Here is a 13,650-nt window from a genome sequence, read left to right on the forward strand (position 1 = left end):
TCAAAAGAGCAAAAAAAGCCACGACAGAACCCCTCCCCGAGGGTCCAAACCTCCGGTCACTGTAGCCACCAACTCACTTCCTCCCCTTCTCTGCGTCCTTCAGGTTCTCGTTCAACAACTGGCTGAACTCCTCTCTCAAAATCGCCTCTCTCCTCTGCCTCTCCTCCTCCTGCAACTTCAATATACCCCTCTTCTCCTCCGCACTGATAACCTGGTTCTCCTTCCTCATACGCACGGCGTTCATCATCCTATGCCTGCTTCCGCTCATAACGTACCCCACCTGCTCATAGGCTGCGATCTCGTCCGAGTCGAGACCAATCTCACCACGACGAGGAATACGGACGTCGGTGCCATCCTGGAGGAAGGCGGCCATGGCGGAACCTTCACCACGGAGGAGGGCCCCTCCGTACGATCTTTCGTCGACCTTTTTGGATTTGGAGGATGCAACTACAAGGGGTTGAGGACCGACTTCGTCGTCATCGTCTTCGTCGTCTTCTGCCTTGGAATTCGATTTGGCGTGGGAAGGGATGTGAGAGGGTGGGGGCATGAGCGCTGATGAAGACGAGGCGGACGCGTCGGGGATGAAAGTTCCAGAGGGCGCGGATTTCTCGACCCAGTCTTCTTCCACGTCCATCTTCATATCCTGTTCCTTCTCCTTCTCCTTTTCCTTGCGTGGAGGAGTCCTCGACCTCGACCTCGTTTTCCTCTCCTTTCTTCGCCTCCGCTCTCTCTCATCGTCCTCGTCGTCGGAATAGCTTTTTCGGTCTTTGCGATGATGGCCCTTGTCTTTGTCCTTGCGTTCGGACCTCTCGCGACGTTTCTTCTCCTTCTTTTCGCGACGACGGCGTTCTTCTTCGCTATCTGTAATGTCGGAGTCGGAGGGAGTGGGAGAGCGACGACGTTTGCTGTGCTTGCTACGGCGCGATTTTGAGTCTCGTTCGGGTGAGCTAGAAATACGAAGCAGACACCGGGATGGGTTGTAAGTCGCTAGATCAAAACATGAAATCTGTTTAATAAAATGAGGGACATACAGTTCGCGATGAGCGTGTTTGGGCGACGGAGGCCAGATACTCAGTGTGGTACTCAGTCTCTGCTGTCTGCGTCTGCAAAGATAAAACGTAATCGTCAGCTTTCGCTCATATAATACGAAAGAGAGTTAAGAGAGGACACATACCCCTCGAAGTAATCGCTCCCTCCACCACCGTACCCACCACCTCCATACCCACCTCCACCTCCACCATACCCATGTCCACCTTCAGCGCCTCCACCACCACCACCACCACCGCCTCCATCACCCCTTCTCGGCGGATACATGTTCTCCTGTTTCCTCCACGGAGCTCCTCCGTTCCCAGCCTCACCGTCCTTTCCAGCTCTGTCGCCATCTCCGCTATGAGCTGGGAGATGGGGAGGAGGAGACCTCGCCGGACGACGATATTCTTCATACTCAGGGCTCGCACGTCGAATGCGTACGCGCTTCTCTTTGTCCTTGCCGCCCGCTCTATCCTTATCCTTGTCTTCATCTCTGTCCCTCTCACGATCCCTGCCCCGGCTCCTCTCCTCGTCACGGTCACGCCCTCCGTCCCTCCTGTCATCCCTATCCCTATCCCGACTACTGGGCTCCCTTTCCCTTTCCCTATCCTTATCCTTGGCATGTTTGCGGTCCCTGTCATGATCGTCTTTCAGAGAGCGGTACGAAGAACGGGGAGGTGGTGAGGAAGCCATTTCTTGTGGGATGAGGCCCATACGGGAGGGGTGGACTGTCGCCATGTCGAGGTGGCTCTAGTAATTACGGGGGCTAGCAGACCAACAATCAAGCCTTGAAGAGCGCTCGTACAACCAGACGATTAAGGCGAGAGGAAGAAAGCAAAAGGGTTGGTGGTGGAAGTTGTTGGTGAAGACGAGGCGACGGCAGAGGCGCGCAACACGGGATGACGGCGAGAGGGCACGTGACTGGGACGCGTCGACATTTATTGGAGATTTTCTGCACTATTTTGCCTCGCCACGATGCCGTCTGAGTATCCTGAGGCCTGAGCATCGCCAGGCCTGGCTCGAGAAGTCAGTTTGTTAGTACTAACGACGTGTTTAATTGTCAGCAAAACGTAGACATGGGTATCCACTACACAAGTACAGGCGCAGCCAACAGAGATGCGCTAGATAATACAGAGTACAGTCAACAATATGCACAAGAGAAATTCTGGTATACAGCTACTAAGAAAGATAGCGCCTATTTCAGAGAGTGGGCGGAGATATAATTATAGCAGCCGTGACCAGATGGCTAGACACTCATAAGTACAGTAACGTCGTTTCGATGTGTGGCGCGATTACAAGTCCTGTCGAGACTAGGGTTTAGATACTACTACTACACTTTCATGACTTCGACTGTGGGGCTCAAGGGTCCATCTAGATGGGAGTGTACGCAGTTAGTCTCAGCGCGATTCAAAGGGAGGGAAATAGGCATACCATTATTTCATCATCGTTGACCACCACCATATCCTCCCTCACCAACCTCCTCCTCGTATCAAACCTCCTCAAATACTGCGGCAATCTCTCCCCGAACAACTCTAACCCATCCAAGAACCCCTTCGGCAATAAATCCTTCCTCTGATCCCACGGCTTCACGTCGACCATCGTCAACCTTTCCACGCAAATTATTACCATACCAAAACTATACGCATCCGCCAACCGCGCATCCTGACACTCTCCCCTCAACACCTCAGGCGCACTGAATGGCCTCGTCCCAGGATGTATCTGCTCCACCTGCCTCTGCGGAGGAAACCGCGTATGTGAGTGCTTGAGATGCGCGAATGGGTCGAGGGGTTCCTCCGAGTCTGGCGGCATGTAGATCGAGTCTGCGTGGACTGATCTTCCAAAGTCGAGGATTTTGAGTGTGCCATGCTGTGTGATTTGGATGTTCAGAAGTGATAGATCGCCGTGACTGAGTCCGGAAGCGTGTAGATGCGTGAGGCCGTCCAAGAGCTGATTATGGAGATCTCGTTTCCTCGACCTCGTCATGTCGGGCGTCTCCTTCAGAACTTCGTACAGCGTCTTCCCTTCGATGAATTCCAGCACCATCCCGACATTCTCTAAGCACCCAAGAAAGGCGGGAAGGTTTTTATGCCGGGGTACGGTCGTATAGACGCGTAATTCGGCGAGCGTTTGCGCCGCGACGTCCGGTGCGTTCGACTGCATCTCACCGTTGATCTCGAGCTGGACGGTCTCGGGCTTTTTGACTATACATTTGAAGAGCTCAGAGACAGATCCTGTGGCTACAGGAAGGAGAGCAGATGTTGGATTTGGTGGGGCGGAGTAGTATGTCGGGGTGGGGAAGGAGAAAATGGAGTTTACTGGGTTTTGTCCCCTACGGACGGAGTCAGAGGGTTGTGGCGAGCGAGGACGGAGTTTTGATGTTGTTTGCTGAGGTGGTGAGGTCGTGTATTCGTTGTAAATCGTCTCCTCTGAAGGGGGAAACTGGTGTGAGTGGGAATGGGAGTATGGAGATGGATGTGGATGTGGTGGATGGGCAGGAGGTGGCGCAGGAGCATTCGAGTCTTTGCCTTCTTCGTCTAGCTCGACTGAAAGTTTCGTTGTATGTTCATGTTAAGCAAGATAGAAGATATATTATCGGATAGCGAGACGCACCCATCCACCAGTTCTTTTTAGATGTGAGTGTGATGCGCTTGACGTGCATCGTCGAACTGAGGGATCGTTGTGGTGCATGGGGTGTAGATGTCATTGTCGGTGTGTTGTATCCTGTGGACGATTGGCTCTGCGACCGAGTCGAGCGACTGTATGTAGCACGCTGTGAGTGCATGGCTACTATCGCACTTGGGCGAAGTTGTAGAAGGGACTGAGATCAGAGGCAGATGCCCCAAGCAGGTAAACGTTCGTGCGTTCAAATGCTGCTTCTCTTCTGAACCAGCTGACGCCACCTAATGGAGATGTGGCCCATGGACGCCACTTTGCCCAATACAGAGTCCCCAACGATTGTGTTAAAATCAAGTAAATTTGCTGGAATATCGCTAATCAATAGCGACATCCGAAAGTAAGTAGTACATGGATTAGAGTAGGTAGGATACAACGAGATCGCAATCCTGAATAACTGCTAACATACAACCTTGGTCGTAACTAGTTCGTCCTCATAGTCGGAATCCTTCTCGAAATCATCCAATCCATCCAGAATGTCCTGCATCAACATCTCCAACTTGAAATCAACCTTAGCTCCCTCAAGAGTCCCGAGGTCTGCCCTAGGCACAAGCCCCGCCGTCTTGAACTCCTGCTTCGAATCCATGGAAGTCTCGTCGGTGGATTGCGAGTGGATCCTAGGTGTACGAAGAATATACTCCTCGCGTAACGATTCGATACTGCTCTTCGAACTCGAGCTCTGCATCTCGATAGAGTACTCCGAGTCTGCTGGCGAGTCCAACACTTGGACATTCACTGCACCGTGCGGCCCATCACCGCACATCTTCATCGTCATCTTGTCATGCCACGCTTTCACGTGTGGTGTCCCACTCTCGATCTCGTCCAGTGACATGAAGAATGTACTGATTTTTGTTATTTCGGCTCGTATTTTGGGTAGCGAGAGGCGTTTGAATGGGTCTGGATGGAGTATGCGTTTTAAAAGGTCGTTGGCTTCGGCAGAGATGGGGAGACGGCGGCGAAGGTAGTGTGGGTCGCGGAGGTAGGCACTGAAGGAATGGTCTTCGTCATGGGCAATGGTCCAAGGGTTGGCCGAAGATATGAGGTTGAGAAGAATGATACCGAGTGCCCAGATATCGCTCTGTCGAGGTGAAAAGCCACTCGTTGGACTGAGCGCCTCTGATAGACATTCTACACGAAGAAACACACGTCAGCAAAATAGGCTGCACCAAGAGTGAAGATGGACGCACCGGGACTGAGGTAGGGAAGAGTTCCCGTTCGGATCTCTTTGCACTTCTTGTCCACCGTCGCCAGCCCAAAATCAGCCAACCAGATCGATTTCCCGTCCTCACTCGTCAGAATATTATCGGGTTTCAAATCTCGATGATAAACCCCCTTATTATGACAATAGCCCACCGCGTCCACAATCTGCCCAAACACAGCCCTCACAATCTCGTCATTTCCATAGTAAGGAGCCCTCCTCTCGTATATCGATTTCCGCAGGTCGCCACTCCTGATCAGGTCGAGAACGATGTAGACAAATGACTCGTCCTCGTATACGCTGTGCATGGTGAGGATATGAGGGTGTTTTGAGACTCGTTGATGCAGGAGGATTTCGTGGCGGAGGTGGTGTGTGAGAGAACTATCGTAGCAGGCTTTGGACATGCACTTGACGGCGTACTGGTCGCAGTCGGGCGAAGTGAGATCAACGGCGCGGTACACTGCGCCAGAAGCACCACAAGCCAGGAGGTCGACAAAGAGGATAGTTTCGTTGGCAATGGTAGAGCCTGTGAGGTTGCGACAATGGGAGGCCGTGAACGCCATTGTAGGATGAGGTGCGAAGGTGGAAATATGGATAGGGTAGGAAGTCGTGATTATTCTGGAGAAAGAGAACAAAGGATGTGGGTAGAAAGGAGGCGATAGCCAGAGACCTTGAGGTTCGCGCGCGGCACGATCGATGTTGTACAAGCGAAGAAGATAGTGGTGGGTGTTAAGCCAGATAAAACCCCTCGCCCATGCAAAGGCAGATTGTTATGCCTCCCGTCGCGGAAGGATTCATGACGGTTCGGCCACAAGTGCGGGATGTTTGAGCGTAAGGTGAGGGTTCCGAACCGGCCCTGGCAGCTGAGTGGCGGATTCAGATGGCGGCCTTTCAATCGGGCGGAAGATGTCAGGATCCTGGCCGAGACATTATGAGTTTAACAGTCTCAACCTCAGGGTTTTCTCCGCAAATGATAGTGTGGAAAGATGCATGTTATCGTATTGTACACAAGGACCTAGACGAAGAGTAGCAAACGACGTTGGCCGCTGGGAAGGAAAATCGAGCCAGTCCGGATGCAGCGTCAGGCTAGATCGAGGAAAACAGGCATCTGGTGCGCCTCCGAGAGTTTTCAGGCTGATATGCATCATTACCTCAGCACAGCTCCAAAGACAAAGCGTCGAGAGACTTGTAGGGGTCGGTAGCGATGAGCGAAGCGAGGGCAACGAGATGAAAATCAAAAACGGGAGGGAGGAGGGAGGCGCCAGCCGGATGCTTCCGCTTAGCTCGCCACAGACGCCACTCTCTGCTCTTCAAGCTTCAACCTCCATTGAATCTCCATCGAGATCCATGTTGTCGTACCCCCCAGGAGACGTCTTTGTCGAAAGAATACAATAGGTATCGATGCGGTTCGTATGGTTTCGTAAATTGATAGACTATGTAGAAAGAACGATAAATAAATACAGTCGAAAGGTAGAAAAAGTCGCACAGTCGGTGTAACCACAAACATAAAACAAGCACATGTACCGAGCACCAGATTCGAAATAAATCTGCGAGAGAACACCATCTGCCTGTATACATACTCTGAGCCACTCAATCACAAATCCGCAACTGCCTCAGTGCCAATTCGATCGCCTCCAGCATAGTCTCGTAGGAGCATTCCTCCTGATCCACCTCCATTGCCTCCTCCTTCTCTCGTTCACGCTCCCTCTGAATCCTCCTCGCATCATGCCATTCCATCGACGCCCTCGTATCCCTCATCTCGCCAGCCAACTTGTCCGCCTTGTCCCTAATCTCCTGCTGAAATGCCAAACTCCTCTCTCTCTGCTCCTGCTGAAACTGCTCCCTCTCACGTGCAGACCGCTCGGCACGCTCCTTCCTCTTAGTCTCCATCCTCTCTAGATGCATTTCTGTCTCTCGACGCATTCGTGCAGCTCGTTCGGCGCGGTAGCGTTCCACTGCGGCAGCCTCTGCTTCCTGGTAGAGATATTTTTTCAAGTCCAAACGTACTTGGGACTGGGCCCGTATCCGCGTACCAAGCTCTGGTGTGGTATCCATCGAGATATCAGGCTGACAATTTTTCGAGGAAGTCATCGCCGCAGAACGATTCGTCTTCTGCAGAGATCGTGAAGAGCCGCATTCTTGAAACACAGATGTGACAGTCGAAAGGGGAGAAAGATGATACGACTTCGGATGGCAGTGGTAGGGTGTGTGCGTCGAACATCCTTGCACGGGTTTAGAAGCATGAGGCCCCTGACGAGGAAAACGCGCAGGATGATTCCTCAACGTTGGCTTGTCGCCAAACGCACGATAATGAGCGGAAAAGAGATGTGGCGCCTGCACGATCAAGAGTGGATTTTTAAGCCCAATCGGCTCGGAACGGAGGAGAGGTGCGATCGCATGGGGTGTCGAGGAAGAGGAAGCCGAACAGGAAGATATGGCAGGGGATGATTCCTTTGAAGCGTGAGCCATAGGGCCGCTGGCAAGAGATGGTCGGGAAGGTGGTGGCAGAAAGGGAAGGAGGTGAGGGAAACGCGTACAGACGATTGCCGACTTGCTCATCTGTGGCAGGGGCGTGGACTTACGGAACCTATTGTTTGACGTATACGGCATAACACGTGATCGCGTTGATAAGTTATGTACCTCATGTTATTGCAGGGTATTGCATGAAAGGACTCACGGAATTTATATGCTACGTAGCTGAGCAAAGTGGCCTGGTCACTGTTCTTTCTTAGCTCGTAAATATTCGCGACATTATAGAGCGGTGGAGGCTTTACATTCAGGAAAAGGATGTCCGTCTGGCCTTCGAATAGATTCTTGCACTCATCATCGCCCGACGGTGGTAAGTGCCAGGAAAAACAGTCACAGTGGGAAAAGTCCGAGTCGCGACTCGCTTTGACTTTAAAGTTTACACCATTAGGAGGCAGCACGTGATCGCGTTCTCTCGATTGAGTGGCGGTGGCACAACTCAGCGTGATGAATGAAGCTCGATGCTTGATAAAATGGGGACGTAACAACCTCATAGACCAATAGAATCGCAGATTGATTATAGATATAACAGGTCACGACCAGAAAAATACAGTGAGACAACGAGATGAAAGACAGTAGTGCAACGTATACGCGAAATAGTCCAATGTACAGTCAAAACAGCAGAGCAAGAGCAAGACAGCGGCGGAGACACAAAGAAAAGGGTGAACCACAGGGTATACAGGAGGAGAAGATGAATACATGATGTGGTTCGAAAGCGACTATTATATCGAAAACAGATGCGAGAGACGACGAATGCAAAGACAATAAGTGAAGGCATAAAAAAAGTCCCGGCGGTCACGAGATATTGAGCAAGTAATTGGAAGAGGGATCAAGGAGAGGGTTAGAGATTATGTAGAGGACAAAAAGAAAAGAATCAAATGTCATGGAGGACGCGATGATGCGAGAATATATAGATGAGTTAGAAGAATAAGCAAAACAAGGCGATGAGCCAGACGAGCAGGATAGCAACGGAAAGACAACAGCGAAAACAAAAACAGAACGCAAACAATAGATGAGAGAGAATAAAAGAAGCATACAGCACGACGAACACTCAAGCAAACCCATGACCCCACAAATCTTCACCCCCTCCACCGATCTGAGTCCCCGCAGCGATTCGCTCCTGCAACCATACCTCCAGTTCGTCTGATGCATCTACACCCGTATCTACCGCCGAAGACGATGGATCATATGCAGAACCTTGCGATGTCAACGTACTCGGGTCGTACCAGAATGCGTCCTCTTGTGAGGTTGTTGGGAGAAATCCGTCGGGATACTGAGGTGAGTACCCTTGATCGGGGGAGGTGGGCGTGAACGTCTCTGTGTTCATATATTGCGAGAGTAAGGGGCTTAGGCCGAAGTCCCATGGGAAGGTATCAGCGATGGGGTGTGGATGTGTCGATGAGCTTGGCGACGTGGCTCCGAGCTGAGAGGTGGAGGGGACTGGATTGGAGTAGAAGGACATGGACGGCGTCGATGACGACTGATACAGGTCCTCGTTCATCGTCTGCTGCATCCCCATTTCATCCAACCAGGTATTATCCCAGTAGCCATAGCCGCTCGACGGACTCCCAGCCCCTGCACCCTCGTAATCCCACGATTCTGGCGACACAGCCTCTGATTCGAACGATGGTGTGGCATACGGGGGAATCGGGGATGCAGATGTTCCTGCGACGGAGGGGGAACTCTGTGATGTGGGAGTGACCGGGAAGGATGTGGGGGTGGGGGACGTGGGAGTAAAGACGAGCGAGGGGGTTGAGGAGAGTGGCGAGGGTACCGATGGCGAGGGCACATAGTCATACGAACCAGCAAAGAAGGAGCTCGAGGGCGATGAAGTGGATGAGAAGGAAGGGGCGGGGCTAGGGGTGGGGGTGGGATAGCGCTGGATGTCTTGATCGTTCGGGTCGTAGAGGGGCCACGTCGAGACCCAGCAGTTATTGGTAGAGGTAGAGCGGCGCTTCGAGCGTCGGGAGGGCGATGATGTTGCCTGAAGCCTAGCCATGATCGTGGTCTTTGTCTGTCTTTGAGGTCCTGAAGACCTGCTGACCTGGGATCGCCCATCCACGCCTTCAGCCTCGGTTTCATGTTGGAGTGACTTGGCCTTCAACCCGGGTTGGTACTTGTAACCGGCGAAGATCCTAGTGTGCGCATCTTTGAGTTCTTCAGCTACCCGTTCGGCAGGGCGACGATCCTGATTGGACAAGGCTCGCCACAGATGACTGATGAATTGTGAATAACAATATTTCCATTCCGATGGGAGTGAATAGCCTTCTTTGCCATAGCAAGCACGAAAGACCATGAAACTGTTGGGGGGACGAGGACGCTTTTCTGGTTTGCCATCTACTTCGCAGGTTACGAAGTCCTGTGTTTTGACGCGGCAGAACTATAGATGGAGGATGCTCAGACATGATACATGTACTAACGAAACGATAAAGCGTGCACACCTTTGTATATGTCGAGTCTCTAATAAAATTCCCGCCATAATGGGCACGGAATTCGGCGGGCGTCCACTTGGGCTCTGCCATTATTGAGATCGAAGAAGGCGAAGGAAGGACGAGCAAGCTGAAGTGATATATGGGAGTCCGAACAGGAGAGTGGAGACGTAGACGAAGGCAAGAATGAGGACAAGTGCAACGGATTGAGACTGGCAAGATATATCTGTGTGGTGCGAGTCAAGGTACGATGGGATGAAGGCGGAGTGAACTGGGACGTCCAACCCATTCGAACATCCTCTATTTATGCCTCTCAGCCACACGGCTTCGAAATCAAAGCTCTCCTAGTGCGAGATACGAAGAGCCTCATGTTCAGAGCTCAACCCCAGATTCCGAGCCAGAAAACTTCCCATTTTTGGACCACGCTGGCGGAAGGGCCAAAGCACAAAGCAAAGCAAAGCTACGGAGTTGCTCGAAAAGGAAAGAATCAAATAAGGCAAGTTCAGGCGTGGGATGCAAGTTGCCTCGAGGCTACAAAGCTCGGTGCTGGGCTGTGTTGTCATGCACGGCAGAAGGTGGCGGCCCTAGGATAGGTCGGACTCGTTCCCAAGGTCTATCAGGTTTTGATGCAGAAAAGTTACTGAAGATGGCATATCTTATCCAGGATCTCCAAGCGATCCTAGGGAGGCAGGCACTCCTCGTATGAAGCAGAGTCGTGCAAGGGGCTGAGGTGGTGGTTATGCGAAACGAACCTGCGGCGCGACAAGTTCAGTCAAAGCTCAGTTCCAAATGCACGGCCCGGGCGGGCCTGCCCCTCGTAACCCAACTCTCGCCACAGATTTTGCTGTGCTGTGGCCCACCACTGGCAGGGCCCACCGCCGCGTCTTAACTTCGACTCTCATCTTCATTCTCATGTCGCGCAACTATCTCGAGCATTCTCTCTGAGCAGAGTATTCAGAGCTTGTTGGCACCCCAAGGCACGATACTTTGAACTCGCGTTTCTTGCGCTATCTCTTGTGCAACAGCCTCGGCCGGATTGAATTTCAGATACGCTAACGACGTCGTAGAAGTCGACGTGCAGGCCTGCGCAGGCAATGCGTGATGTGCGCTCCTCGGCTTCGAATACTGCCAACAGAATTCCATCGGTATTTCTCTCTGCTTCTGCTTGATGCCTTTGAACCTATCGATATGGCCTCGTGGTTCAGATGCCAGTGCCAACTGCATACGCGTCGCAGGACTCGGAGTCGGCCCTCGCCACAATCAAGCCACGACGCTCAAATGACCGAATTCCGCATCTTCTTCTACAGCAGCATTCCATTGTCGACTTGGTGGGCAAGAACTCATTCTGCGGTGGATACTATACTTGCTACCAACTGATTCCCTCCAGTCTTCTGCTCGACTTTCTAGCATTGTAGCAAACAACTCACCGGTGCTGGTGGCGGCCCGTCTCTACGCGTACGCTTGTCGAACATGATGCATGAGCGTCTACAGAGCAAGTGAAGTTGTGCGAATGTGTGGCGTAGGCGCCCACTAGAGCTTAGCATAATTTGCGACAAAGATTTGATACGCCCTGAGATTTGCTTGAGGTGGTCTGGGGAATAGTGGCTCGTATCATTGAAAGTCGTTAAACATTACAGAGCTGTCAGATACTATAATACAAAAGCGCATGACTTCGCGACCGCAAAACTAATAGGACACGAAACTGAGAGGTGGTAACATCGTACATTCCTTCGAAAAGCTCAGGCCACAACCCAAGGAACCGCACACAGAAATCTACAACGAGCTCTTCTGCCACTTCACCGGCACCCCATCCGCCGCCGCCAAATACGGCATCAAATCGCTCGTCAAAAACTCACTCGGCCAAGCCTTCCTCACCTGCGTCTTCAAATACTCCTTCACGATCCTCAAATGCTCCTCCTTAATCCCCGGCACCGCCTTCTTCACCTCCTCATCCGCCTCGTCCACCAGCTTATCGACATACTCCGCCGTAATCGGCTCGCCCGTATCCAGCCTCGACCCGTGGTGCACCCATTGCCAGAGCTGGACACGCGTGATTTCGGCGGTCGCGGCGTCTTCCATGAGCCAGTTGAGGGGGATGCAGCCGTTGCCGCCGAGCCAGGCGCCGGAGTAGGCGAGGGAGGTGGCGACGTTGCCGCGGACGCCTTCGGCGGTGATCTTTCCTGGGACTTTGGTGTTAAGAAGGTCGGCGGCGGTGACGCGGACGTCTTCGCGACGGATGTGGTACTATGGACAAAAAATAAAGGGTGAGCAGGAGTAGAGATCCGGGATGGGTAGAGAGAAGAACGGACCTGGTTAGGACCAATCATGTGCTCGTTGAAGATCTCCATCGCGATCTTGTTGATGAGCGGGTGAGCGATCCAAGTCCCGTCATGTCCGTTCGAGACTTCGCGATACTTGTCGGCACGGACTTTGGCCATAGCGATCTCGTTGGCTTTCTCGTCGCCCTTGATGGGGATCTGAGCGGACATTCCGCCCATGGCCGCGACTTTGCGCCTGTAAACGTGGCTCGTAAGTTACAGAGTGAGAGGAAGGGGAGCACGGAGGAAGAGCTTACTTATGGCAGGTCTGGATGAGGAGACGGACGTAGGAGTCCATGAAGCCGCTTTCCATCGTGACGTCTTTTCGGTCGGGGAGGACGGCGCTCCTGTCAGCACGACGGCGCTTGATGAAGCTGAAGATATAGTCCCATCTACAAAAAAACAAGAATAAATAGTCCAATAAGCATGCGTGCACACAAATAGACACAGAAAGGTCACGTACCGTCCACAGTTCAAACCAGACGAATGTTGCCTCAACTCGAACAAGATCTCCTCCATCTGGAACGCCGCAGGCAGCGTCTCAATCAACACGGTCCCACGTATAGTCCCGTGCGACATGCCGATATACGATTGCGAGAAGCCAAAGACGTCGTTCCACAGCCGTGCCTCCTTGTAGTGCTCCATCTTGGGAAGGTAGAAGTAAGGACCGGAGCCACGCTTGACGAGTTCGACGGCGTTGTGGAAGAAATAGAGGCCGAAGTCAAAGAGGGAGCCGGATATGGGAGTGTTGTCGACGGTGACGCGGGGTTCGTCGAGATGCCAGCCTCGAGGCCTGAATTAGTGGTTTAGTGAGCGAAAATTCGACGTATAGAATAAAAACAAATATTTACCTGACGATGAGGACAGCGGGGTTGGGTGAGAGTTTGTACGACTTGCCACCGATTTCGAAATCGATCTGGCGGCGGATGGCATCGTAGAGGTTGACCTGACCCTCGATCATGGCCTTGAACGTTGGCGAAGAAGCATCTTCATATGTCCAAGAAATGTCGATAAATACAGCAGAAAATGATGACAAAAAGACGGATAAACGCACCTTCAAAATCAGCCATGAACGTCTTCGCGCCACTGTTGAGCGCATTCACAACCATCTTCCTATCTGTCGGGCCCGTAATCTCGACTCTCCTGTCCTCGAGTCCGGGTGCCGGAGGAGCACATTGCCATGATGGCTCAGCGCGGATATGTGCGGTCTCAGCAGGGAAGTCTAGTGGAAGACCTGAGTCAAGACGTTGTTGGGTAGACTCGCGAGCGACAAGGAGGCTCTGGCGAGTGGACTCGAAGGTTCTATGAAGAGCAGCAAGGAATTTGAGTGCCTCCTCGGTAAGGATATGCTCCTGAGCCTGGGGGGAGACCTGGGTGTTGATGGATACGCCTTGTACCATGACTATCGTAGTTGTGGGAGTGTGGGGATGTTCGTAGCGTTAGAGATATGGATAAGAGGGGCAGGGATGTTCGTTTG

General features: G+C 52.4%; 6 protein-coding genes across 6 annotated transcripts; all 6 read right to left on the reverse strand.

Moving 5' to 3' along the window:
• Positions 1 to 73: 73 nt before the first annotated feature.
• Positions 74 to 1,767, reverse strand: STEHIDRAFT_133613 (DUF926-domain-containing protein; the record flags this gene model as incomplete). Its single annotated transcript, XM_007307921.1, has 3 exons — positions 74 to 947; positions 1,032 to 1,103; positions 1,175 to 1,767. 3 exons carry the CDS (start codon positions 1,765 to 1,767, stop codon positions 74 to 76), a joined length of 1,539 nt encoding a protein of 512 aa, XP_007307983.1.
• Positions 1,768 to 2,436: 669 nt separating this feature from the next.
• On the reverse strand, positions 2,437 to 3,688 carry STEHIDRAFT_64547 (kinase-like protein; the record flags this gene model as incomplete). Its single annotated transcript, XM_007307787.1, has 2 exons — positions 2,437 to 3,572; positions 3,640 to 3,688. 2 exons carry the CDS (start codon positions 3,686 to 3,688, stop codon positions 2,437 to 2,439), a joined length of 1,185 nt encoding a protein of 394 aa, XP_007307849.1.
• Positions 3,689 to 3,988: 300 nt separating this feature from the next.
• On the reverse strand, positions 3,989 to 5,463 carry STEHIDRAFT_102165 (Pkinase-domain-containing protein; the record flags this gene model as incomplete). The annotated part of the gene is made up of 2 exons (XM_007307922.1): positions 3,989 to 4,830; positions 4,890 to 5,463. The coding sequence occupies 2 exons, from the start codon at positions 5,461 to 5,463 to the stop codon at positions 4,103 to 4,105; spliced, it is 1,302 nt and encodes a 433-aa protein (XP_007307984.1). The 3' UTR covers positions 3,989 to 4,102.
• Positions 5,464 to 6,490: 1,027 nt separating this feature from the next.
• On the reverse strand, positions 6,491 to 7,369 carry STEHIDRAFT_160406 (uncharacterized protein; the record flags this gene model as incomplete). The annotated part of the gene is made up of 1 exon (XM_007307923.1): positions 6,491 to 7,369. One exon carries the CDS (start codon positions 7,367 to 7,369, stop codon positions 6,491 to 6,493), a length of 879 nt encoding a protein of 292 aa, XP_007307985.1.
• Positions 7,370 to 8,477: 1,108 nt separating this feature from the next.
• On the reverse strand, positions 8,478 to 9,948 carry STEHIDRAFT_160407 (uncharacterized protein; the record flags this gene model as incomplete). The annotated part of the gene is made up of 2 exons (XM_007307924.1): positions 8,478 to 9,806; positions 9,868 to 9,948. The coding sequence occupies 2 exons, from the start codon at positions 9,946 to 9,948 to the stop codon at positions 8,478 to 8,480; spliced, it is 1,410 nt and encodes a 469-aa protein (XP_007307986.1).
• A 1,495-nt stretch (positions 9,949 to 11,443) lies between these two features.
• STEHIDRAFT_149177 (malate synthase) lies at positions 11,444 to 13,629 on the reverse strand. The gene is made up of 6 exons (XM_007307925.1): positions 13,228 to 13,629; positions 13,025 to 13,160; positions 12,637 to 12,966; positions 12,431 to 12,565; positions 12,165 to 12,369; positions 11,444 to 12,099 (listed from the first exon to the last, which is right to left on the reverse strand). Exons 1-6 carry the CDS (start codon positions 13,571 to 13,573, stop codon positions 11,629 to 11,631), a joined length of 1,623 nt encoding a protein of 540 aa, XP_007307987.1. The 5' UTR covers positions 13,574 to 13,629; the 3' UTR covers positions 11,444 to 11,628.
• Between the last annotated feature and the right edge of the window lie 21 nt (positions 13,630 to 13,650).

This window comes from Stereum hirsutum (genome assembly GCF_000264905.1).
Source record: "Stereum hirsutum FP-91666 SS1 unplaced genomic scaffold STEHIscaffold_14, whole genome shotgun sequence".
Classification (NCBI taxonomy): domain Eukaryota; kingdom Fungi; phylum Basidiomycota; class Agaricomycetes; order Russulales; family Stereaceae; genus Stereum; species Stereum hirsutum.

What these genes read in the sequence shown, in the direction of transcription:
- STEHIDRAFT_149177 (XM_007307925.1), bottom strand. Translation starts at nt 13,573, where the DNA reads ATGGTACAAGGCGTATCCATCAACACCCAGGTCTCCCCCCAGGCTCAG. An exon ending in CCCGCTGTCCTCATCGTCAG is followed by an intron (nt 12,967 to 13,024) that starts GTAAATATTTGT and finishes CCACTAATTCAG; the next exon opens with GCCTCGAGGCTGGCATCTCG. An exon ending in CTCATCCAGACCTGCCATAA is followed by an intron (nt 12,370 to 12,430) that starts GTAAGCTCTTCC and finishes CCACGTTTACAG; the next exon opens with GCGCAAAGTCGCGGCCATGG.